The sequence below is a fragment of the Gymnodraco acuticeps genome, unplaced genomic scaffold (genome assembly GCF_902827175.1).
Source record: "Gymnodraco acuticeps unplaced genomic scaffold, fGymAcu1.1, whole genome shotgun sequence".
Classification (NCBI taxonomy): Eukaryota; Metazoa; Chordata; class Actinopteri; order Perciformes; family Bathydraconidae; genus Gymnodraco; species Gymnodraco acuticeps.
The window spans coordinates 781,873-808,758 of NW_022990152.1; the positions used below are offsets into that span (position 1 = coordinate 781,873).

Sequence of the window (26,886 nt, forward strand, 5' to 3'; positions counted from 1 at the left end):
TTTTAATTTAACTATTCACATCTTAAACTGCACTGTAACTTTTTATTCATGTACTTTTTATTCATGTCTTTTATTATCTTTTCTTTTTAATGACTGTTTTTAAATGCCTTTGTCTGAATGTCTTTCATTTTTGTAAAGCACCTTGAATTGCCTTGTGTTGAAAGGTGCTATATAAATAAACTTGCCTTGCCTTGCTTCCGGGTTACAGGCTCTGATAATGTACACATTTCATACATTAATTATTTTAATACATTTTCTGTTGCTTAAACATGTTTTGTCCATGGAAAAAATGTAAGAAAAAAACGGCATAGTATGTCGAAAATGTGAGATAAACTATTTAAAAAATCAGCATTCATTTATTGCCTATAAATAAATGTTTACAATAAATATAGAGTAAACTATATGAGAATAAGACCATTTCCAAAGACTATGACAACAATGATTTGCCATGGGTAGCCCAACTTTAGCAGGCACAATTCACTGTTAACTAAACATGAATATGGTTTATTCTGCCATGGCCCCCCCACAGGATGGTATGACCCGTAGACGCCCCGCCCCCTGCTGGCCAGAGACGCTACATAGCCAAGGTCAGCTGACTGATACGGATGACGCAATGGCAACAGCTCACAACAACTTCGCCAGCTCACGAGATGCACAGGGAAGAGTGACTGGAGGGAATACACAGCGATAACCAGACTTTCCTGTGATTTAAAAGGTCAGTCAATGGCCAAACGTCCACACAAACTTAACCAATAAGCAAACTAACACATAAGCGAAAGATATAAGCAAACAAACACATAAGCGAACAAATAATCAAACAAACACGTCCCCGCTGTGTTAGCTTACAGCTATGCTAACGCCGGTACAGTTGCTACAGTCCGGCCGAATGAACAAACCGCTCATTGTCAAATTCACCCGAGTCATGGTCACTTCGAAATAATAAAATACTGTGAGAAGTACCATGACATTTCATACTTTTTTTAATGGACTGTGTGATATGTTTGCTGCTGTAGTTGTCAGTGGATGAACACTTCCGGTTTACAGGCTCTGATCATGTACACACATCACTTCATACATGAATCTCTTAATACATTTTCTCTAGCCTAAACATGGTTTGTCGAGGTATTTAATCCATTTGTGTTGTATGTTTAGCAGCAGATATACTCTGTCTGCAGTGGTGTTAGGGTGCAGTTTTAATTCATAATGCTCCACCTGGTGGTCACTAACTGCACATGCTATAAGTAGCAATACTACATTTTAAAATGACTTTATCTCCTGCATCAAAATATACTTAAAGTACCAAAAGTAAAAGTACTCCTTATGCATAATGGCCCATTTCAGAATCGTATATATATATACATGATTATTGATGTGTTTTAAGGCAAGGCAAGGCAAGGCAAGTTTATTTATATAGCACTTTCCAACACAAGGCAATTCAAAGTGCTTTACAAAAAATGAAAGAGATTAAGAAAATGGCATTTAAAATCAGTCATTAAAAAGAAAAGCTAATAAAATAAACATTAAAAGAAAAAATACATGGATAAAAGTTACAGTGCAATTAAAAATTAAAAGAAAAAGTACATGGATAAAAGTTACAGTGCAGTCTAAGATATGAATAGTTCAATTAAAAGCAGCGACAAAAAGAAAAGTCTTCAGCCTGGATTTGAAAGTAGTCAGAGTTGCAGCGGACCTGCAGGTTTCTGGGAGTTTGTTCCAGATATTTGGAGCATAATAACTGAACGCTGCTTCTCCATGTTTAGTTCTGACTCTGGGGACAGAAAGCTGACCAGTCCCTGAAGACCTGAGAGATCTGGATGGTTCATCATTTAGCAGGAGGTCAGAAATGTATTTTGGGCCTAAACCATTCAGTGCTTTATAAACCAGCAGCAGTATTTTGAAATCTATTCTTTGACACACAGGAAGCCAGTGTAAAGACTTCAGAACAGGAGTGATGTGATCCACTTTCTTAGTGTTAGTGAGGACTCGAGCAGCGGCGTTCTGAATCAGCTGCAGCTTTCTAATATATTTTTTAGTGAGACCTGTGAAGACACCATTGCAGTAGTCGAGTCTACTGAAGATAAAAGCATGGACAAGTTTTTCCAAATCCTGCTGTGACATTAGTCTTTTAATCCTAGATATATTCTTTAGGTGATAGTAGGCTGATTTAGTAACAGTTTTAATGTGACTGTTGAAACTCAGGTCAGAGTCCATGACTACACCTAGATCTCTGGCTTTATCTGTTGTTTTGAACATTGCAGACTGAAGCTCAGCGCTAACTTTTATACGTTCTGACTTGGCTCCAAAAACCATTACCTCAGTTTTATCTTTGTTTAATTGGAGAAAGTTCTGACACATCCAGTCATTGATTGTTCAATGCACTTACTCAGTGTTTGAATTGGAGCATAGTCTCCTGGTGAAATTGTTACGTAAATTTGTGTGTCATCTGCATAGCTATGGTAACTTATTTTGTTGTTCTTCATTATCTGAGCCAGTGGTAGCATGTAGATGTTAAAGAGAAGAGGCCCCAAGATGGAGCCTTGAGGAACCCCACATGTCATATTTGTCAACTCAGATGTGTATTTACCTATAGACACAAAGTTGTTTCTGTCCTTTAAGTAGGATTCAAACCAATTCAGAACTGTTTCCGAAAGTCCCACCCAGTTTTCCAGTCGGTCTAGTAATATGCTGTGGTCAACAGTGTCAAACGCAGCACTGAGATCTAATAATACTAACACTGAAGTTCTGCCACTGTCTGTGTTTAAGTGGATGTCATTAAAGACCTTTACAAGAGCAGTCTCAGTGCTGTGGTTTGGACGAAAGCCTGACTGGAACACATCGAAACAGTTATTTAAATACAAGAAATTACTCAACTGTTGAAAAACAACTTTTTCAATGATTTTACCTAGAAATGGGAGGTTTGATATGGGCCTGTAATTTTAATCTCAACTGGTCAAGGGGGAGCTCATTTTTTCATTTCAAACCTTTATTTAACCAGGTGAATCCCATTGAGATCATCGATCTCTTTTTCAAGGGAGACTTGCAGCAATTCGGTTACACAAGAAGAGATAAAAACATAAAACAACAGAAAAACAAAAGGACATCATACAGCATAGTTACAGGGTTACAATGTGCATAGCTAACGACATGTACAGGTACCAACAGTATCAGATTGCATAGCATCTATCCAAGCTTTAAAAACATGCACTGGAACCAAATTGCTCAGTTTCCATTCTTTTTGCAGACTGTTCCAAGTTAGAGGAGCTGCACACATAAGTCAGTCCTAGCTCTTGGCACATTTAACAAAACCACAGCATGAGATCTCAGGCAATAGCTACTTTCAACTCTCCGTGTGATCAGACAGCAGATGGAAGATAGTTTACCTAACATGGCTTTGTAGATGAGCATGTACCAGTGACTGAGCCTCCGTACAGTGAGTGAAGGCAAACCTGCCCTGGCATACAGGGTACAGTGATGAGTTAATACTTTACAGTTAGTAGCAAATGTCAGTGCGCTGTGATAGGCGGCATCTAACTTGATCAGGTTGGTGCATTCATATAGATCAGATCACCATAGTCGAGCACAGGTCAAAAGGTCACAGAGCCTTTTCCTGGCCTCAAGTGAGAAACAGGACTTGTTGCTGAAAAAGAAACCTAGCTTCACCCTCAGCTTTCTAAGCAGATTATTGACCTGAAGTTTAAAAGAGAGGCAATCATCAAGCCAGATACCAAGGTATTTATAACAGGCAACAACTTCAAGTATTTTTCATTGCGTAGTAACAATATCCAAAGTGGTCTCCGGTGTCTTTTTGGCTTTCGAAAATAGCATTACCTTAGTTTGATCAACATTTAAAAGAAGCTTAAGCTCAGAGAGCTGCGTCTGAATAATATTAAAAACAGCCTGTAATTTAACAGCAGCCTCCTTAATGGAGGGACATGCACCATACATCACGGTATCATCAGCATACAAATGTAAAATCGCTTCATCCACATTTTCACCTAAACTGTTGATATAGATGGAGAATAAAAGTGGACCTGAAACAGAACCTTGAGGAACACCATTAGCAATGTTCAACCACTCAGAAGACAGCCCATCAAAGTGAACACATTGGGACCTTTCAGAGAGTAGTTCACAAACCACCCACTGCATGGCTGGATATGCCGATACTGAGTAGCCTCTGCTTCAGGATATGATGATCGACGGTATCGAACGCTTTGGAAAGATCAATAAACAGAGCTGCACAACTCTGCTTTTTGTCTAAGATATTAGCAATATCATTCACCACTTTCATTGTGGCAGTGATGGTGCTATGTTGCTTTCTGAAGCCTGACTGATGTTTACATAGGATGTCATTGTTACTTAAAAACTCCTTTACCTGCTCACTCACTAGGCTTTCAAGAACCTTGGCCAGAACTGACAATGTAGAGATGGGTCTATAATTATTTAATAAGGTGGCCTCCCCTCCTTTTAGTAGAGGCATACTATACATAATACTATTAATCTACTTTTGTATGTTCATTTTGACCTACTATACAACTTGTTTCATATATACTATGACGTCTTTTCTGATATGTTCATTCTATAGTCAGTACCTACTATACTGACTTCATGGTGTCTTTTTCTTCTTTTCTCCCCACAGGACTGCGAGGACATTCACCTGACATCAATGAAGACGGTGGCTTCTTGAGTTTCTGAAGAAGCCACTATACCATACGCGTAGCTGGAAAAAAAGCTGGAAAATGATCTGGAAAATCTGTCACAGCAGCCAGTGAATGTAGCGTATTGTAAATGTACTTTCAATACTTTTTTATTTTTCGAAAATCATTGTATCTTACTTCTTTACAAATGCAGATATAGAGTGGTGCAGTGACGCGTCCTAAAAGCCGGAAGTAATCTGCGCTCGGCTTCCCTCGGCAAAAAAGCCATGAGATTTCTCCATAGGATCTTGGAAAATAGCTCGAAATAAGATCTGTGGGAAACCAACCTGTTTGATAAATGCACGTTTTGTTCAGCCGGATAATATCCACATGTCTACCCTACTTTTATCATTTTCGAATCATAAATCTAATCGATAGATTTATGATCTCTCACTATGACCCAGAAATAAAACGGCGACTGGACGACCTGCCGGTGAACGGGAAACTTACAAGCCCCGAAATGAGCGACTACGCAACAAAAGGCCTGCAATGTTCCACTATAACAGTCACAGATTGCATCGATCTAATCGAGGGTCCTAAGGAAAACTATACTACATTGAGGAAAACAGAAGCTGACTTCATTAAACTTGTGACACTGAAAGATGATTTGATAAAAAAAACACGACATCCTTAACTGGGACGTCACTGGGTCGCGAAAGAGGAGGTTGCTAGGAGAGTTTGGCGATAGGCAAAGTGAATCCACCCTGGGCAAAGCCTCCCCTGTAAAGGACCTACACAACATTTTGAATCATGTGCTTGACAGGCAGATTATGGAACTGGACACTCGTTTTAAGGCGGACACATACGGGTTTATGAGAGCCGCTGCTGCATTGTTGCCTCGGTCTACCTTTGGTGACAATGAATGAATTCAGCCTGCCAGCACACACTTTCCCATCTGTGTGGAAGTTGCAGAACACAAAGTGTTTGTTCAGCAGCTAAAGAGAAAGGTGACAGCGGGCATAACCTTCCCATCACTCGTGGAGTTGCTCGACTCATGTCCCATTGACATTTTCCCTCAAATGAATCGTGTACTTCGGGCTCTCGTCTATGGCGTTATTTTTGTGCCTCTATCCGGAGCACGCAATGAAACATTTTGAGCATAGAAAATGTTATTGAGCGGCGGGCGAATTTAATTTAATTTTGCAAGCACAATTTACTCTAAGCCCTCTCACAAACTCCTGCTCCGTGCTGCTGCACGCGCTCTCTCTCCCTCTCTCTCTCTCTCTCTCTCCCTCGCTCAACCTCTCCACCCTGTGCTCGCTCAAGTTGGCACAGCGTTACAAATGTGCCACAAAACCAACCAATCGGAGAACTCAAGGAGGTCCATTCTGACTGGCTTATTTCAGTTAACATGCGTTTTAGGGCATATTAAGTATGTGTGGTCTTGAACGGGCTGGGCCCAACCACTCTTTGATATCTGCCAACGCCACTGTACTATACTATGACTTTTCTGACTTTTCCAAAATACTACACTATGACCATTTCCAACATAGTCATAGTATACTATGCTATTTGTATTTACATTTTGGACATACTATACTATGTTGTTTTTCCCAGATTTTTTGACAGTAAACCAGAAGGTTTTTCTGATATTTTCGACATACTGACTTCCTGGTGTCTTTTTCTTCTCTTCTCCCCACAGGACTGCGAGGACACTCATCTGACATCAATGAAGACGGTGGCTTCTTGAGTTTCTGAAGAAGTTACGGTACTATACTATGACTTTTATGATATTTCCGACATACTATACTATGACTATTTATGATGTTGTCAACTTACTATGTTGATTTTTTGCATTTTTATATATTATACAGTGGGGCAAAAAAGTATTTAGTCAGCCACCAATTGTGCAAGTTCTCCCACTTAAAAAGATGAGAGAGGCCTGTAATTTTCATCCTAGCTATACCTCAACTATGAGAGACAGAATGAGAAGAAAAAAATCCAGAAAATCACATTGTCTGATTTTTAATGAATTAATTTGCACATTATGGTGGAAAATAAGTATTTGCAATAACAAAAGTTCATCTCAGTACTTTGTTATATACCCTTTGTTGGCAATGACAGAGGTCAAACGTTCTCTGTAAGTCTTCACAAGGTTTTCACACACTGTTGCTGGTATTTTGGCCCATTCCTCCATGCAGATCTCCTCTAGAGCAGTGATGTTTTGGGGCTGTCGCTGGGCAACACGGACTTTCAACTCCCTCCAAAGATTTTCTATGGGGTTGAGATCAGGAGACTGGCTAGGCCACTCCAGGACCTTGAAATGCTTCTTACGAAGCCACTCCTTCGTTGCCCGGGCGGTGTGTTTGGGATCATTGTCATGCTGAAAGACCCAGCCACGTTTCATCTTCAATGCCCTTGCTGATGGAAGGAGGTTGTCACTCAAAATCTCACGATACATGGCCCCATTCATTCTTTCCTTTACACGGATCAGTCGTCCTGGTCCCTTTGCAGAAAAACAGCCCCAAAGCACGATGTTTCCACCCCCATGTTTCACAGTAGGTGTTCTTTGGATGCAACTCAGCATTCTTTCTCCTCCAAACACGTCTAGTTGAGTTTTTACCAAAAAGTTCTATTTTGGTTTCATCTGACCATATGACATTCTCCCAATCCTCTTCTGGATCATTCTAAATGCTCTCTAGCAAACTTCAGACGGGCCTGGATATGTACTGGCTTAAGCAGGGGGACACGTCTGGCACTGCAGGATTTGAGTCCCTGGCGGCGTAGTGTGTTACTGATGGTAGCCTTTGTTACTTTGGTCCCAGCTCTCTGCAGGTCATTGACTAGGTCCCCCCGTGTGGTTCTGGGATCTTTGCTCACCGTTCTTGTGATCATTTTGACCCCACGGGGTGAGATCTTGCGTGGAGCCCCAGATCGAGGGAGATTATCAGTGGGCTTGTATGTCTTCCATTTTCTAATAATTGCTCCCACAGTTGATTTCTTCACACCAAGCTGCTTACCTATTGCAGATTCAGTCTTCCCAGCCTGGTGCAGGTCTACCATTTTGTTTCTGGTGTCCTTGCTCTTTGGTCTTGGCCATAGTGGAGTTTGGAGTGTGACTGTTTGAGGTTGTGGACAGGTGTCTTTTATACTGATAACGAGTTCAAACAGGTGCCATTAATACAGTTAACAAGTGGAGGACAGAGGAGGCTCTTAAAGAAGAAGTTACAGGTCTGTGAGAGCCAGAAATCTTGTTTGTTTGTAGGTGACCAAATACTTATTTTACTGAGGAATTTACCAATTAATTCATTACAAATCCTACAATGTGATTTCCTGGATTCTTTCCCCCCATTCTGTCTCTCATAGTTGAAGTGTACCTAGGATGAAAATTACAGGCCTCTCTCATCTTTTTAAGTGGGAGAACTTGCACAATTGGTGGCTGACTAAATATTTTTTGCCCCACTGTATATATTTTCATTCTACTAAACTGACTTCCTGGTGTCTTTTTCTTCTCTTCTCCCCACAGGACTGCGAGGACACTCATCTGACATCAATGAAGAAGGTGGCTTCTGGAGTTTCTGAAGAAGTTACGGTACTATACTATGACTTTTCTGATATTTCCGACATACTATACTATGACTATTTATGATGTTTTGCATTTTTATATATTATATATATTTTCATTCTACTAAACTGACTTCATGGTGTATTTTTCTTCTTTTCCCGGAACACCGAGTGCAAGTATATCTGACATCAACGAAGACCGTGGCTTCTGGAGATCCTGAAGAACTTACGGTACTATACTATGACCATTTCTGATATTTTAGACGTACTATACTGACTTCATGGTGTCTTTTTCTTCTCTTCTCCCCACAGGACTGCGAGGACATTCATCTGACATCAACGAAGACGGTGGCTTCTGGAGATCCTGAAGAACTTACGGTACTATACTATGACTTTTCTGATATTTCCGACATACTATACTATGTCGTTAATTTCAAAATGTCTGATTGTACTATATTATACTATGTCATTTTTTATTAACATTTTTCATCCTAATATATTATTAGTTTTTTTTCTAAAACTACTATACTTTGTAGTTTTTACTGACATTTTAGACATACTATACAGACTTCATGGTGTCTTTTTCTTCTCTTCTCCCCACAGGACTGCGAGGACATTCATCTGACATCAATGAAGACGGTGGCTTCTGGAGATCCTGAAGAACTTACGGTACTATACTATGACTTTTCTGATATTTCCGACATACTATACTATGTCGTTAATTTCAAAATGTCTGATTGTACTATATTATACTATGTCATTTTTTATTAACATTTTTCATCCTAATATATTATTAGTTTTTTTTCTAAAACTACTATACTTTGTAGTTTTTACTGACATTTTAGACATACTATACAGACTTCATGGTGTCTTTTTCTTCTCTTCTCCCCACAGGACTGCGAGGACACTCATCTGACATCAATGAAGACGGTGGCTTCTGGAGATCCTGAAGAACTTACGGTACTATACTATGACTTTTCTGATATTTTCGACATACTGTACGATGTTTTCTTTTAGCATTTCTCCGACATTGGGTTAGTCGTTTCAAAATGTTCCATTTTTTAAAATTCTATATTATGACTTTTCTGTCATCGTTATCGACATACTATACTACGCCTTGTTTCTACGCACTAAACCGTGCCTTATTTCCACATCAAATACGATGTTTCCATGGGTTAGGGTTAGCTATACTGACTTCATGGTGTCTTTTTCTTCTTTTCTTCCCACAGAGAGTGAAGAGAGGACCCCACCCCCCGCCACGGCATCAATTAAGACCCCAGCAGCCTATGTTTCTGAAAGACTTGTGGACGTTTTCAGCCTTGGGGAAGTATAGCAGACTTAGCAGCCTGAGGGACGTATAGCAGACTTAACAGACTATCGATGTGGCTGCAGTGAGAGCCCACAGCCACTTAGCAGACTTAGCCGACTTGGGGCGGTGGCTGGGGTGCAGAGCGCCCCACCCCCAGCCACGTCAGCCCCCCCGACTTAGCAGACTTAGCAGGCCTACAGACTTAGCAGACTATCGGCAGTGACTGCAGGCCCCTGCACAGGAGTGCAGTGAGAGCCGGCAGCCACCTATCGGCCGCTTATTAGGCTTAGCCGACTTGGGGACGTTTAGCAGACTTAGCCGACTTGGGGACGTTTAGCAGACTTAGCAGACTTGGGGACGTTTAGCAGACTTAGCCGACTTGGGGACGTTTAGCAGACTTGGGGAAAAGGCTGCACTGCTATGTATGAATAAAATCAATAAATGTGAATAAAGCAAACATTTCTTAAAATACATTTGTCTCCTTTCTTCATTTCCAGTTCCTAAGATAGTATCCTATTCACTCTTACTTAGTAGTATCCTATTCACTCTTACTTCCTAACCCTACTTTCTTCTATTCCGTTAATTAGCATCCTATTCACCTATTCATCTATTCACCCTATTAACGTATTCATTACCCCCTTATACTTATCGACCTGCTCTCTGCAACGTATATGTCTCGAACCAGCAACCTCTGGTCTACCAACCACCCTTCTATCTCCTTGAGCTATGAGACCTGATGACAGTTCTTTGCTTTTACTTGTATTTGACTTCTTCATCAAGGGAAAGACACATTAAAACTCTGCATGGCACAAGACTCAAACTCCTGGGATCTTTAAACCCAGTGGACCGCCCGAGGTTCGAACTCACGTTCTCTGGTCTCCAAGACGGGTTCTTATCACAGTGAGCCATCCGACCTGACACAGTGAGATGTTCCCTGGTCTCTTTGTGATTTTCACCTCAGGTTTGGACCTTAAAATACACAGCCCAAGCTCCTCTTATTTGACCTGAGACATTATTGTTTTGTAGAGCTTATGTCATGTTCATTCGGGTTTGTGTACCTTCAAGATGACTGCACCTGATAAGCCTTGAACCCACAACCTGCAGTCTCACAGTCAGTCTTCTATCCCTCTGAGCCATCTGACCTGAGAGGTAAACCTTTCATTTGGTAAATTCATTCTCAACTTTGGGTTGGAGATTTTGAAAACTCCTGCGCCTCATGAGGATCGAACTCAAGACTTAGCTTACCTGAGCGGTACAATCACTGACTGTTTGCACATGACTTGTTTTTTCACATTTTCTTTTTGTGACAAAATATAGAAAACACTAACAATAGCTCAGAGTATGTCCTACTGTCCTAATGTTTTATAGCAGTATTGTTTATTATACAATCACAGTTACAGTTGAGAATGTTACAATAATCAATCAGTTACACGTACTACTAGCAACATGCAAATATAAATTAGAAAAGAGACATTTTATTTGTATTGTTGTGTTATATTATTGTGGCCTGTATTGTAATATTTGCAACACAGAAAATTCATCACAATGTTTTCAATGATCACCATCTATTACAGTGTGCACCTCCAAAGAACATTATGGTGGGGAAAAGTCAGATGTATTTAAAACATGCTTCCTAATTCTTTGGAGTAATGTCAAGCCTTATGGAAGCAGTAATGGACCAATAATATTAATGTTTTACTTTATACTATATGTCAAAGGGGTTGTTGTTCTGAATACTAACTAATATATGAGATAAAACATTTAAAAGCAGAAAAAACAAGCCAGATTTTGAGTATAAGTTCATCTCAACAGCTACAATCATGTCACAATAAGACAAAGCTTCCGGGACAGAAACACGACTATGTATATACACAAATTAAAAACACAAGAAAACATGCAGAAACAAAAAAGAAAAAGAAAACATGCATAACAGTTAGCTGAACATAGTTCAGAGAATTGGATGTGTCATTAGCACAATGCCACGAAGAGGCATTACTTTGGGCCCACTCTCAGGGGCCACACTGACACACAGTGCCAGGAGGCCAGAGAGAAGGCGCTTCTTCAATACACACAAAAGTTCTCTCTCATCAACAGCACATGTCGTTGTACAATTATTCATCATTTGCACAATCTGACACGTAAGACAGGAAAGAAACCAGTGGGCTTCATGTAGCTGGCTTTTGGTGAACTGTCTGAGGAGCTCACTCGGTAGACTTCAATTCCTTGGCGGCCATTATGAACTTGCGTCAAGTGCAACTAAACTTGATAGGGTTATGCTTCATTCAGAATATAATGGCCAACTAGCAGCAGTGCAACGTACATCCAAATGTGCCTTTTAGGACCTTTCAAGCATGTCAGGTGTGTATTAAGTACATGTTAGCATCAGTTTAGTTAGTGCTCAGGTAACCTCCTGTGTGTGGAGAAGTTTTAGCATGTTCTTTGTTTATACTGCCATACTGTGATGCACCTAAAAAAACAAAACGTTTTGCATTTTGTCTTATAAGCTAGCTTTATTATTGGTTGTTCTTCTCAATATTTCTTTACTGACTTGTGTTTTTGAATGAAGACCTCGTCCTTTTTGTCAAAGTAAAAGTGGCTTTATAAATGTGCAAATACTCAAAGTAGAAGGAGAGTGTTACAGACTTTCAGAATGGCCGCCATGGGATCTGGGACTGACTACAATATAAACAAACGTTACTAATTAAACACGGTTGGGGTCTGTCCACTTAATGTTTAATTTAATAGATAAGTTACTGATAAAACATCAATGTTCTCCATTATTTCAAGGATACCAGTTTTACAGGCAAAAAAAAAGAGCTTAAAATGAACTGACCCCAACCTCACAGTGAAATAACAGACTAGTTGACTTCTGTTTTTTTTATTGGGCCAGTTAACCAAAGCATAATTCTCACATGTGATTTAATTGGAGCTCCTGTTGAAAATAAGCCAGCTTCAAACCCAAAAACTCGGATAAAGACGTTGTGAAACCTAAACATAGTAGGCAGACAACCCCTTTTGTTTCAAAACATAAAATAATTGTCTCAAGGCAATTTCCACAAGATTATAAATTGGATCTCGATTGGAACTGTTGTCAATGCATTTTATAATATAGCAATACATCAAGAGTGTTTGATAGATACAGATCAACAATTCCATGTACTGTATATACCAGCGACTTAGGTAATGATACAATTTGTATCAAACAAGGTTTTCTCCGTCTAGCATGGATTCAGCTGGGATCTGCTACAGACAACAGTAGACGCTCTTAGCCAAAAACACAGCAAGGGTAGTCTTAAATATATTTACATGTTGGATTTACTGAGGTCCGGATGTTTTCGGTCTGTAGCAGATACCAGAGTTGACCCAAATTACAGGGCTAGAGAGATAGATAGAGAGAAAGAGAGATGTCCCTTACTAAAACTAAGGTACACACGACAGGGTCACCCATCTCTACAGCTACAACTCTGACCAAATACTGACGTTATCTCAAATAAGACAACCAGCATTCACCCATTTTTACCAACATGAAAAAAGCCCCTCAAGTGGCCGCACAACACACACACACACACAAATATATTGATATTATACACAAGCCTTGGTCAGGTAGCTGTTTGAAACTCATGTGACCATGGCGTACTAGATGTGGATTTGCCACATAACAAATCACATTAAAATAGTTATTTGTGACTTAACTCTCGAGGGCCTACAATGCACATTATGAAAATGTGTAGTCCATCTCAAAGAAAACCTGGTCGTAAAGGTGGTGGAAATGTTTAAATAATCCTTCATATTACTCAGATTTGATGTACGGGATGCCAACTAACTGAGTGCCTGTTGACTTTAATGCATAATAAGTTGTGCATGTGAAAGACTCATGATAAGCTAGTAAATAAATAAAATGTCTTACTGGGTCTGAAAAAACTCTCCACGTCACACACTAATAGAATTCTCCCCACATTTGTGAAAGTTGAGTTAAGTGATCAGAGCTGAATAGATTTAATCTCCACTTGCAGACAATTAAATAACATATCAAATTCCACCATGCAAACCCAACGCGCTTTCAAGTGTTGCAAAGAAATACCACAGGTTGCTAACCACCCACATGTGGCTACATAACTGCTATTTTATTTTAAAGAAAAAACACATTTTCCCTTGTTTTTCAGTAGCCTGTTTGGGCTTTCTCTGCAAGTATAGCGGCTGCCAGCTGCTGGGGGTCTGTGATGTGGGGGCTCCTGGCCATCACCCGGCTCACCAGCTCCGAGGGGAAGATGTTGCACAGGTTGACGTACACCTTCTCCCTCATGTCCCCGTAGCGGCTGTGTGCAGGGGATTCTGGGTGCTGCGGCATGTAGGAGGAAGTAGCGTGGGAGGGCATTGTTAGGTGAGGCGGGTACGGTGGGAGAGGAGCGCTCGATGGATGAGGGGGGTGAGGAGAGTGGGCTGGAGGCGGGGGGTGGTTCAAGTAATGTGTGGAGGATGGGTGGAGCGCTGGGTGGGAGGAGTGGTGCTGGGTGTAGCCTTCCTGGGCCCAGGGACGGGCGTGCCAGGATGATTGGCGGGTGTCCGGCAGGCTCTGATAGGCCGACGGCTCGTACCTGGACGGCGGCAATGGAGGCTGTCTGTAGTAAGAGTCCCAGCCGGGCAGCGCTTTTGTCCGGGGGTGATGGTGTGATGTAGAGTGGTGTTCGTAAAGATGCGAGTCTGACACGCTTTCCCCTCGCGTCGGAGCCAGGCAGCGTCCGAGAGGAGAGCCGGGGGGGTGAGGGCTGGACTGGGGCAGAGAGTGATAGTCGCCCGGGCAGCTGGAGCGAGCGGTCAGCGGCTGGTGCTGGAGGTGAGGAGGCAGCGGGTAGAGGGGGCGCTTTGGGGGAGCCTCGGGGGGGGGCTGGTCGTGAGCACAGCTCTGCCCGCGGGCCAGGTGGTAGCCGTGCTGGATGTTGGCGTAATCTGCAGGATGAAGGCCGCACAGTTCGTGGTTTGACGCGACATGATGGGGATACAATCGGCTGTGAGGGTTAGCAAAATGGACGTTGTCTTCCATTAATGTGTCTGCGGGGCAGGCAGGACACGGCCTCTCGCTGTACGAGTCGCAGCTGCTGCCGCAACTCACGCTGCTTTCACTGCCGCATTCAGAGCCAGCGGAGCCCATGGAGCCCAGACGCAGGTCTGAGTCGGCGGGGAAGCGACAGTCAGGGCTGCGTCTGGAGGAGAGGCTCAGGCCGGAGTAAGCGCGAGTCACAGAGTAGTAGCTCAAGTCTGGAGACTCACAGTGAGGGTAAAGGTCGTGGCTCGGGGCTGGGAGACTATGAGGAGTCACAGATCTGGACTGCTGCTCCTGGGGAAGGCTAAAACAGGACGGAGGGCCCCCTGGAGCCGTAGACATGGTTACACTCCCACTGCCACACATACTGCTCTTCTGGCTTTCCGCCCTCCCTCTGGCCAACTTCTCCTCCGCGTCGCTGTACGACAGGGCTCGGATGCTAGGGTCTGACTGCCTTTTCTGGGCACCTTTTTTAGCATCAAGGCTGCCAGCTGGCACACTGTGGCTCTTAACCAACCCAGTGTCCCCCTGGTTCTTTGTGGTGACACAAGATTTGGCAATGGCACGCAGCTCATCAGCTACGGCACGCTGAGGCTGAGCACCTCTCTCTGGGTGGTAGTACTTACATTTGTGGCCGTAAGTGCACTTCTTTCCTGGAGACAAAAGGAAAGATTATTTAAAAGGAAATCACAATGAACATTATGTAAGATAAGTCTATATATGTGATCTGAGTTGAGGTCACTCTTATGCTCTGTGTTCTCACCGTAGGGGCAAGGCTGTTTCTTCTGCTCAGGCATGACAGGTCTTTTCCGCAGGAAGTTGTCTAAACTGGGGCCGTGACGACCAAGAGGGTCATCTGGGGGCATGAATCTGAGAGGAGGGAGGGCAGGATTAGATATGACAGGAAACACTGGGTGAATCTCTTAGTGAAATAAGCAGTTAGCGCGCATCAAATAAGCTGTAATTCTCCTTTGAAAACAAAGTGAAAATGTCAGCTGTCTTGGCATTTGTCAAACTAAATGTCAAATGTGATAGAGTGATAAAAGGGAATGAGATATGAAAGTTTAAAATTAGAGACAAACTATAAATGCCTCAATTCTTATGACACCAATTAATTCATTAATTTAAATATCACAATCAGCCCCTCCCTAATCCACCTCCACTTACTTGTCATTGACAAAGGAGTACATGAGCAGCCGCTCATCGATGAACTTCTTCCACTCCGGCTTCTCATTAGCCAGGTCTCGGTAGTTGTCATTGGAGACGATGATGCCGTCTGACTCATAGGCCAGCTTGACAATGAAGCGGTCGTCATAGCAAACCACGCGCCGGCCTTGGACGCGCCGAGAAGGAGTGAAGACCAGGATCTTCTCCTTTTCCAGGCGACGCAGGGTCTCCTGATCTGTGGATGGAGGGAGTTATGAGAAAAATACTCACAACGTATCGACTGCAGTGTGTGTGTCTATCGATCAGCCTCTTGCACCGACCTGTTATTGGGGCGTCGGGGCGGGACTGCTCTTTCCTCCACGCTGGCACAAACACTGTGATGTCATGATGGCCACGTTCGAGGAACCAATCAACCGCCAGCTGGATGCCTTGGCAGGAAAACACTTCCTTGTTGCCATGGCTGTAGGACATAATAAAAGGAGAGAATGCCGATGAATGCAATGGAGACGTAGGTAATGCTGTGATGTTAAAGTCGGCTGTGTTGGATCACTAAAGGATATGTTACAACGATTGAATTAGGGGTGTAAGGAAGGTCCTTTTTTAATTAAATTACTTGAATGAATTTAACCCCAGTGAAGATGATGTTTTGAAAACCTGAACACCAACAAATATGGATTAAACCGGAATATTTTGTTAGATGTCTTTAAAATGTACGTTTAACATTTTTCAATAGATGTTTGGATCACATGACTCAGGGGCAATACTATGCAACTGACACTGGAATCTAATTATACAAATATTTGAATTCTAATAGTTTTGTTCCAGTTATCTGTAACTGTGCAGGATTTAAACACACTGAATAGACATGCATTACAATGTTTCCATTGCCTGCTCACCTCATGGCTACATTACTGCCGTCCAGCACCACGGGCCGAAGGTTGTCCTGGTCGCCCAGAGAATCTGACGGACAGGGCGAGTCCGACCTCTGGCTCTCCAGCAGATCAGAACAGCCACAAGAGGAAGAGGAGGATGAAGAGGAGGAGGTAGAGGCTAACGATCCGACCGGCTGCTCTGCCTCTGACTTGGTGCCCAGTTTGACCAGCTCTCCCAGGATGTCGTTGATGAGGGTGTCGGGGCCAAGCTTGGACAGCACCAGGCGCACCGTCTCCTCCGAGTATCCCAGCTTCAGGGCAAACTCCAGCTTGGCCTGGTACTCCTTTCCTCCGCCCTCGAGGGCCGGCTCTGATGAGGAGGCGGCGCACGGAGGCTCAGGTGAGGGGAGCGTACAGGGGGAGCTGGGTGAAGGCTGGGCTGGGGTGTCATCTTCAACTTCTGATGGGAGCTCAGGAGGGCCGTCGGTGCCCAAGTCCACACACTGGGTCCGACAGAGCGGCTGGTGCGTGTTCTTACTGAGAGTCAAGCCTCCGTCTGGGTCGCTGGGAGAAGGCGCCGGCTCGCACTCTGCATCCGACCCTCCATTTTCCTCAGGGTCGTTGGTGGGGCCACAGCTGCCGGGGCTCTCCCCCTGCTCCTCCATGGCAGGGGGCCCGTCAGAGCAGCCAGCCTGCCGCTCGGCCCCTGCTACGTGTAGGTACTCCAGATCCAGCCCCAGGTCCAGGATGAGTCCCACTCCTGCCTCCTCATGGTCCTTCTGGCCCATGGAACCGTCACAGACATCCAGCACCGCGGGCCCACTGCTGCCCTCTCACAAAGATCGAGTCATTGGTGCCTGAAGAAAACAGACAGGATGAGTGAGATATATTTAGGAAATGTTCTCCCAAATAACATGTTGTATTACTTTAGAATGACTTCGTGTTACATTATCTACACTGTTCTTAGCCCTAAAGTAACGCACAAACTGAGAAAAATATATTATAAATAAAATGTGCATGAGAGGTGGAAACCCACCACTGATAAACCTCACCTTAAAAAAGGAGAATCAAATACATATTTCTAAAAAGAAGAAGTCCCACCAGTGGACAAAATATATTTTCATAATGATAAAACCATGAAAGGCAGAGTCTGAATATTTGCTTTATTAATTAAATGCACTGGAATTATAATGAGAATCAACACTGATGCTATTTTTTTAGCAAAATCTGACTTTTCATGTTTATTTCTCTGAAACATTTAGCCTAAACACTGTCTCTGAGCAGTTGGGGACTCAGCTGGCTGACACAATGGGGTCCCCCCCACCCTAATTTAGGGACTCCCGCATTTTTCAAGTCTGGCCCCAGCGTGCTACAACAGAGCCACGCCACAGCACATTAATCGAAGGGAACAGAGGGTGAACTGTTGCAAAAAAAGACGTTAGCGCTGGGGACGACAGACCCTCCCCTCCCCCCACATTCTACCTGGTAATTAAGGTCCATATGCTTCTTCCCACTGGGGTGGTGGAGTCACTCATTAAAACACAGAGGGGCTCCGATGCCACGCAGCATTCTAGCACCGCGGACATTACATCTGGTTAGGGTAATCTGATTGGTGTCAAAGGTTTATCTGCAGACGAATTACAGGGAGCGCTTTGGAAAGTTAATCTGAGATCAGGACACTGATATGTTACCTCCAGTATTGGAAAGTAACTCTAATACATACTTTGAGGTATTTGTAGTTTATGAGTATTTTCTATTTCTTGCTGGTGTATACTTCTGCTCCATTATCTCTCAGAAGACTGTACTTTCTAATCCACTATATGTATCTGACAGCTTTAGTTTCTTTAAAGATTCAGATTAATTATACAAAATACAATGAACACATACTCACTAAATGTATTACTTTAGGCTAAGGCACATTTTTTTTAAATCCCTAACACATTAATGCATAAATAACTGCAAATATTACTCTGAAGTGTGCAGTTGTATACTTGTTGTAAGCCTACTTTAAATACATCTTGAGGCTATTAAATACTTTTACTTATTGTACAGGGACGTGTTTTAACCCTACATTCACTCACAGGTAAGGGCCAATCACAAGAAAGGATGGTAATAACAAGTCCTATTTGCTTAATTGAATACAGGACTTTTGCTATTAACAATTTATTACAACCGTGTGGTTTTACTATGTTTACTTAAGTAGAGGAAATCTAGTTTAAGTACCTGCAGTATTTCCCCAGAAAATTAGCTTTTCGGATGTAAATATTACTGATAATGCAAATGGTCAGTTAGAAATTGCATAAATAATATATCCTGTTGGGATTCAACCCATGAAACCCAGGACAACACAGATGATGGAAGGGGAAGTGACTTGTTGGGGGGGGCTGGGTGGAGTGAGTTTGCATTTTATGAAAAAGCGCTGCCTAGCAACTCGTCTCAGCTACTGTTGCTAAGCTACAGCTGTTGAAAGCATTCTCCCCCTTTCCAAATGCCAAGACAGAGGCTGTGGCGTTCAGTCGGTGACCCGCCTACTACCACACACACACAAACAAAAAGATCCAGTGTGGGGGAGGGAGGGGCTTAAGTGTGCCTCACTGGCAACCCCAAACCGGGACAACAATAGACCTGCAGGAGTGATTAGGACCGGGACCTTGGCATCAGCTAATGTTGATCTCACACACACACACACACACACACACACACACACACACACACACACACACACACACACACACACACACACACACACACACACACACACACACACACACACACACACACACACACACACACACACACACACACACACACACACACACACACACACACACACACACACACACACACACACACACACACACACACACACACACACACACACACACACACACACACACACACACACACACACACACACACACACACACACACACACACACACACACACACACACACACACGATTCTGTTTTCTTCAAGGTTGTATCTTCCTGGTCGAATGTACTTATTATAAGTCGCTTTGGATAAAAGCGTCAGCTAAATGTAATGTAATGTAAAACAACAACAAGGGTGTAAATATGACCATTACAAGTGGACAGATTGTCTGATATTCACCTAAACGTCCCCATTGTCATCCATACAGACTAAATCAAGCAGGGAGTTTCATACAAATACTTGGGTGTAATGATTGAGCGTCTGCTGTCATGGAAGGATCACATTGAATATCTGAGCAAAAGGACAAAACAAAGAATTTATTTTCTCCGCCGTCTTAGGTCTTTTGGGGCGAGCAGAGAAATTCTTCTGTTGTTCTTTACATCTGTGATCATGTCCATTCTACAGTACTGCAATACTACCTGGTACAAAACTGCTCCACCTGTTAAAAATCTGCTCAAAGATAGTTGGTCCACCTGTCAGAGACTCTATAAGGCGCTTTCACACTGGGGTACTTTTCCCACAAAGGTTCATGTGAACTTAGTTCATGTGAACTCTTTTATCGCGTTCACACCAAAAAGAGCCGGTACTAAAATTAGTTCATGTGAACCTTTTTACCCCCTCGAAAGTTTCGAGCGGCTCTTTTGTGAGAAAAGAGCTATATTTCTGATTGGCTGGAAGGATTGCAAACCACGCCCCGCAAAACTCCCAAAAAGTTTTGTGAAGCCGCCATTTTATTATCCTCGCATTAGCATTATTAGCATTAGCATTAGCCCAGCGCAGAAACGCAGAGAGACTAACTTATGGCAACACAAAATAAAACATGGGAGCGGTGGAGATGAGGAGGTGTCGGCGTTCTGGCGATTTACTCGGAAGGCTTCAATAGAAGCTGCTGGGACTCAGTCCCCAACTCCGGGGACTTCCGGCCGGGGACTTTGGGCGGCAGTATACGCCGTGAAGTGGTTTGCGGCCTGCCAGTAAACCCAAAGCAGAAGAAGAACAAGTGACGTCAGCGGCTTCATTTGCCTAATCCACCCCCAGGGACTTTTTCCAGTGTGAACGTGATCTGTATTTAGTTCATGAGAACTAAAGAGTTCACATTAACTAAATTCACATGAACCTTTGTGGGAAAAGTACCGCAGTGTGAAAGCGCCTTATGACTCAGCCTATCATAACAACCTAGTGAGGCTGTCCAACCACATCATCTCTGACCCAAACCATGCTCTGAACAGTGAGTATGAACTGCTACCATCTAATTGGAGATACAGGGTCCCACCATTCAATAAGGTCAGACTGAAGCACTCCTTTGTGCATCAGTCAGTCCTCTCAGTAAACACAGAGCTGATCCCAGATCAGATGCACGCTGAAGGCTTTGAGCAGCTTTTCTCTCACTGATTGTGCTGTTATGTTAAATGTTTGTTGTTTGTGTTTCATGTATTGTGTCTGGAGACTTGTCTGTGGATGTTGGACATGGAGCTGCTGGGACGCAAGTCAAATTTCAGACTTGATCTGACAAATAAAGTCATATCGTATCGTAAACACCCTGATCTGTGAAACATATGGCAGGTTATCTGCTGCATCACATTAACCTCATTTGATTTTGTTTTCACAAATCTGATAATAATCCTGTTGTTTTCGCCTCTTAACGGCAACATCTGAACAGCCTTTGGATTTAAAAAGTCTTCTGGTGTGGTCCGAGCTCTGCAGAATAATGCATGTCGTGAATTGAGGAATTCCCAAATGAGGCTTAGAGTTAGCGGACCAACGGCAGAGCCACCTCTCCATCTCAGGGGGAGCATCTTTCAAACATCCCACACACAGCAGCACCGAGGCTTTGATGGAGGCAGTAATGAATATGTAACAGTCCTTACAGCGCTTTGTATGTGGGAGCTTTGTGTAAGAAAAAGAAGTGTGTGTGCAGGGGGTGAGAGAGGGGGCAAAGGGTTTGGGGTTTAAAGGGCGGAGTTCGGGGGTTGTCTGGCAATATACCGCTGCATGTCTGATACTGTGAAAAAGTTATTGTAAAAAAGGGGGCGGTCCTAGGATAATCAGCCGAGTGTGTGTGTGTGTGTGTGTGTGTGCATCTAGATGGCGCGCTAGGCTATCCCCGCCTGCAGCAGGGTAACAGATGTCTACTGAGCGCAACTGGTGTCTCATCTCTACACACACACACACACACACACACACACACACACACACACACACACACACACACACACACACACACACACACACACACACACACACACACACACACACACACACACACACACACACACACACACACACACACACACACACACACACACACACACACACTCTCTCACACACACACACACACACACACACACACACACACACACACACACACACACACACACACACACACACACACACACACACACCACACACACACACACACACACACACACACACACACACACACACACACACACACACACACACACACACACACACACACACACACACACACACACACACTAGAGCGAGGATAAAGACGCAGCAGGACAGACTGTCTTTGACACACACACACACCAAATGTGAAAGTAGCACACACACACACACACACACACACACACACACACACCTCTGAGGATAACATCTCCAGCTACCGCACTATTTGTTTCCTCCAGCCTCATGTGACCCACATAACAGCTTTTTAAACCAAAAAAAAAGTCAACACCAGGCCCCCCCCCCCCGTCAAATTCAAGCGACTGCAGATAGAAGTTAGGCAGGTGTTATCCTGTGCTAAAACTCCTATGACTTTGGGCTGCACATTAAAACATTTATAATGCTTCACATCCAACACCATCAACACGAAGACAAGCTGGACTGCACCTTATTTTCTTAATTCTGAACTTAACAACGTGCAATTAACGCGACAGGCATATTAAAAATTCTCTAAAATCTGGTATTTTAGGGAACCTGTAATGCAGGTATTGCATTTTATCACCTCGATAGCCCCAGTGAGGTGACAGGGAGGGTAAGAGTCTCATTGCTTTTATAAAACAGCCAAAATTTAAAGCTAAAAAAGGTATAATTTCAGAATGAGAGTGAGGTCAAAAGCAAAACACTTACCAGAGCTTAAAAGATTACCAAACACAGAAGAAAGGGACGTTTTTCAGCTCATTTCCACACATCGAAGTCCTTGGAGAACCAGATTTTGGTAAACACTGCAGGTGAAAGTCCTAAAGTTCCTGCAGCAGCCACATCCAGAGCACCTCTGTCCTCCTGTCTGAGCCTTCCAGCGCTGCCTTGTTTTTTTTCCTTTCACAGAAGCAGGCAAGTTGGACAATGAGTGGCAGAACAGATGGAGCAACAATGTCTGCCATTCCCTCATTTAGAGTGGCTGATTTTCCACCAATCAGAGCGCAGCGGCCTTACAATGAGGTGCAGAGGCGGGGGGGGGAGGAAGAGGAGGAAGAGGGGAGTGGCTTTGGGCAAATGCCTGCAACACACAGTTTCCCCAAGGCACGCGTAGTCAACGTTCACCGGCACACACACTCCCCTGTGTGGCCGATGAATCAACGAGGGGCGGGCGGAGGAACAATAGAGCCACACAATGGGAGGCTGGGGAGGGCAGCTGCAGGGTGAAGGCCGGGGCTATTAGGGCCCGGGGCAGCACTGGAGAACACCTGGCTACAGAGCAGTCACTCTTCACTCTTTGTCCCGGGGTGGGGGGTTCAAAAGGGGGAGAAAAGACCAAGGCTGGCTGAAAGACTGGCCTGGCCTTTAAGAGAGTGCAGGAGGAAAGAGGAGAGTGTGGCCGGCCTGAAAGGGAAAAGGGACAAGTGCTGGGGGGGCGAGGGACATCAAAAAGTGTTATGTCCCAATGAGTACGAGGGGGGGACCTGCTTGTCTTTGTTGCAGCACACTTAGGGCAGATGACTCGGAAACACAAATCTCTGCCTCTGTCTTTCATCAATCTTCTGCCGATTAGTCAATAAGTCCATACAATGTCACAAATAAATGAAATTGTCCATCCTGGTTTCTGAAAGTTCAAAGTGCTGGCTTTAAATGGCTTGTATTGTCAGTGGAAACCTACATATATATAAAACAGAGAAAGAGGCATCGGACCCTAACATCATGGAGACAGTTGACTTGCTGTTGCAGCTCTGATAAATGAATATATGTATTTGCAGGAGTGTCCTGTATGCACTTTAAACGTGTTTTTACAAAAAACTGGATGGGAAAATATAAAAACATTGTTGCACTGAACTACTTCTGTGGGACACTTTGCACCACTCTGCTAATTGTACTAACCAGACCGTGCACGCAATATGCAGCAATGTGGCACTCAAGATACGATGCATAGGGACGAAAAGGAGGAAGTTAAATAAAATGCACCCAGCACGGCAAAGAAGAATATGTAGAAGCCTACATGCTGAGCTGTTTACAGGTGAAGTCTGAGCGGACGGACGGGGAGAGTTTGGGTCGTATTCTCTATCGGTGCAATCAGCGAAAGGGATCATAGGGTCTGAACAAACCTGTAAATAAGTGCTGGTCTTTGCTCCACCCACAGCCAATCTCACAAGCTTAATTATACCACCGACAAGGAGGTTATGAGTTCTGTTTGTGTGATTGTGTAAAAAGTACTGGCCATATTTTCTGGGGGGAAAAGGGCGGAGCATGGATGATTAAAGAACCCATTTCATTTGGAGTGTATCTGAATCACATTGCAGATAAACACTGTTATTTTCAGCCTTGGACGAGGCCTGCGCTCTCAAGAGCCCTTCTGGAATATTTCCATTTCTTATTTTGTATGAACAAATGTCCCACAGCCCAAGGAGATGCAGTTTTCTATCATATAAGGCAGAGAAAAGTGAAAAGTAATTATCAAAATAGTTGCAGTATGATCCAGCTCCTTAGTTTTTACACAAGAGCAGATATTAGTTCAGCAAGATAAGGCACACATTATTTATCTTGGCATCTCTTGGTATTAATCTAAAGCAAAAAGGCAGTCTGTGGTGTGAGTGTGTTTTAGTGTGTTCTCTGTCAAGGTGCCAAATAAAATGCAGCTTAGTGGCTCAACAGGAAAGCAACTGCCTGATTAAATAAGAGTGTGTTCTGGGTCAGCTTGTCCAGTGAGATAAGGGCGATGAGAGGAAACGGCAGCTGACCCGCTGCACAGTATCTGTGCACACACACACACACAGAGACAGAGGAGCGCTCTGTACACCATCTGTCCAAACAAACAGGTGTGTGAGCTGCTCCAACAACTGCAGCGTGATCGTTTTCCAGACAGATGACACCGAGTGCACACACAACTAATGTAAGCTGCACAGTTCAACAGCAGAGCAATGAGAGGAGAGAACATGTGAACACTGGAAAACTGAAATATGATCAGTGATAACTTCTTCAAACTCAAGGTGACTATTGTAATTGTCTAACCCAAACATGGTAAGTTAAGTTTACCCTCTCTGTAATTCACCAAAAACATTAAAACACAATTTAGAAGCTGGACCAGGAATGTTGGTCTATTTGACCTTAGATTAATTACTATACGTGTATGTTTTTAAGTATTGAAACCATGTGGCAGGTTTAAACAAATACATGAGTTGCATGCATAATCTGACCCTGCATGGTCCTAACAGCAGCAGGAGACCCCCCTGTCCCCTCTGACCTGTCCTCTGACCCCCTTTACAAACCACTGAATACACATCAAATCAGTAACATCATTAAGTTAGGATATCATGGCAAAGGTCACCATGGCAGTGTTTCTAAATCAATACTCATAACGGGAAAGCAAGAGAGGCAAAGGGCCTGATCAAATTAAGAGTTTGAACTTATAAAACCATTTATTTAATAATGTCATTAATGATTTTAAAGTAAAGTACATTCACAAACTACCCTACAGTATACAAATTCATTCAAACTAGCTGCACCTTTACCAGCTTTGTTAACACTTTACTGATCAATAATTATAATAAAAACTACTTTTAATGTTGGTACTTTAAGTATATTTTGATGCTAATACTTTTGTAACATTTTGATCGCAGGACTTTTACTTGTAGTATTCCTACAATGGTACTGCTACTTTAAAGTACAATATTTGAGTACTTGCAATCAGTGGGGGATGTACAGAAGTTAAAGGGTTAAATGTAGAAAAATAAAACAGCTGCTGGGGCTTGTGCATGCTCACATCACCTCCTCCTGCCAATCACTGCTGATTGCAACAAAGACACAGCTGACACATACAGATGAACACTAGGTGGGGGATACAGATGAACACTAGGTGGGGGGGACAGATGAACACTAGGTGGGGGGGACAGATGCATGCATCAGAACTAGTGGAAGCTTGTGTTTGCTCATTACTCTCTTTTAAACCCTGCATTAGGAGTCAAACAGATGATAAACAACAGCATGCATCCGCCTGTTGAAGGGGTTTACAAGCAACAGAAACTACATGGTGGGTGTTTGGGAGCGCGCAAGTAGCGTGCACGGTCACGGCAAACCACACCGTCACGACCTCTCTGCAGCTTTCACCCACACCTTCCCACAGGTCCTGGAGCAAACCAAGCCTATAAACTAACACTGTGGTCGGCTACTCACCTGACCAGAGCCGCAGGATTATGTTCTTCGGTGAAATGAGCAAATGTTCCCGTCACATACTGGCGACGCAAAACATCCGGCTGGCTGCAGCGTGACCCAGCCAACCCGCGTCAAGCTGCCGGGAGACAGGCCACTTCCGCTCTGAGGGATTCTCAGAATAAAAGCCAATGCATGCTTAGTTTTTGGAGCATGGAAATAGAGATATAACTTGTCTTGTAATGTTTATTAAATTCCCAATACATCTTACCTATGATTCATTAGATAGGAAGTTCATCTATAAGGAAACAAAAAGACAAAAAGGTCACAACAATGAATCTTGGGTTTAAAAAGGATCATTATATTATACTATTTCATTATAATAACAATATACTTTTTTATTTTTAAAAAAGTAACCATTATTATATACACAATCATTTACATTTCTAATGCATCAAGGTAAATACAAATACTCTTACCTGATTCCGGGTGCTATATTCACTGTAATCTTAAATCCTCCTGCAAATAATTTCTTATTTGTAAATGGATCATGTCTCTTAAAGACTTGAGGATAATAGTTTGGCAAAAAGAGGAAACTATATAGTGGAGTATGAAGGCTAACTTTACTAATGTGGCAAGAAATTAGGAAGCAATATTAAGTAGGATTGGCTGCATAATGGCGCCCTCTGCTGGTCAAATACGGTACTTACATTTAAATAGAGGACAGTTTTTCCTTGCAGTAAGTCGCTTTTCAAAATATTTTCAGGACCAATTTTGATAATGCAGTGTTAATAGGAGCTTTCATATGTTTTAACTCTACC

General features: G+C 43.1%; 1 protein-coding gene across 2 annotated transcripts; it reads right to left on the reverse strand.

Annotated features, from left to right (window-relative positions):
* Window positions 1-10,841: 10,841 nt before the first annotated feature.
* On the reverse strand, window positions 10,842-26,212 carry LOC117546925 (probable ribonuclease ZC3H12C). Of its 2 annotated transcripts, none has more exons than XM_034217337.1 (6): window positions 26,090-26,212; window positions 16,612-17,444; window positions 16,036-16,175; window positions 15,716-15,950; window positions 15,312-15,418; window positions 10,842-15,201 (listed from the first exon to the last, which is right to left on the reverse strand). In XM_034217337.1, the coding sequence occupies exons 2-6, from the start codon at window positions 17,373-17,375 to the stop codon at window positions 13,667-13,669; spliced, it is 2,781 nt and encodes a 926-aa protein (XP_034073228.1). In that variant the 5' UTR covers window positions 17,376-17,444; window positions 26,090-26,212; the 3' UTR covers window positions 10,842-13,666. The 2 variants fall into 2 exon arrangements, with proteins under 2 accessions (XP_034073228.1, XP_034073229.1); XM_034217338.1 differs by lacking the exon at window positions 26,090-26,212 and adding an exon at window positions 22,616-23,162.
* Between the last annotated feature and the right edge of the window lie 674 nt (window positions 26,213-26,886).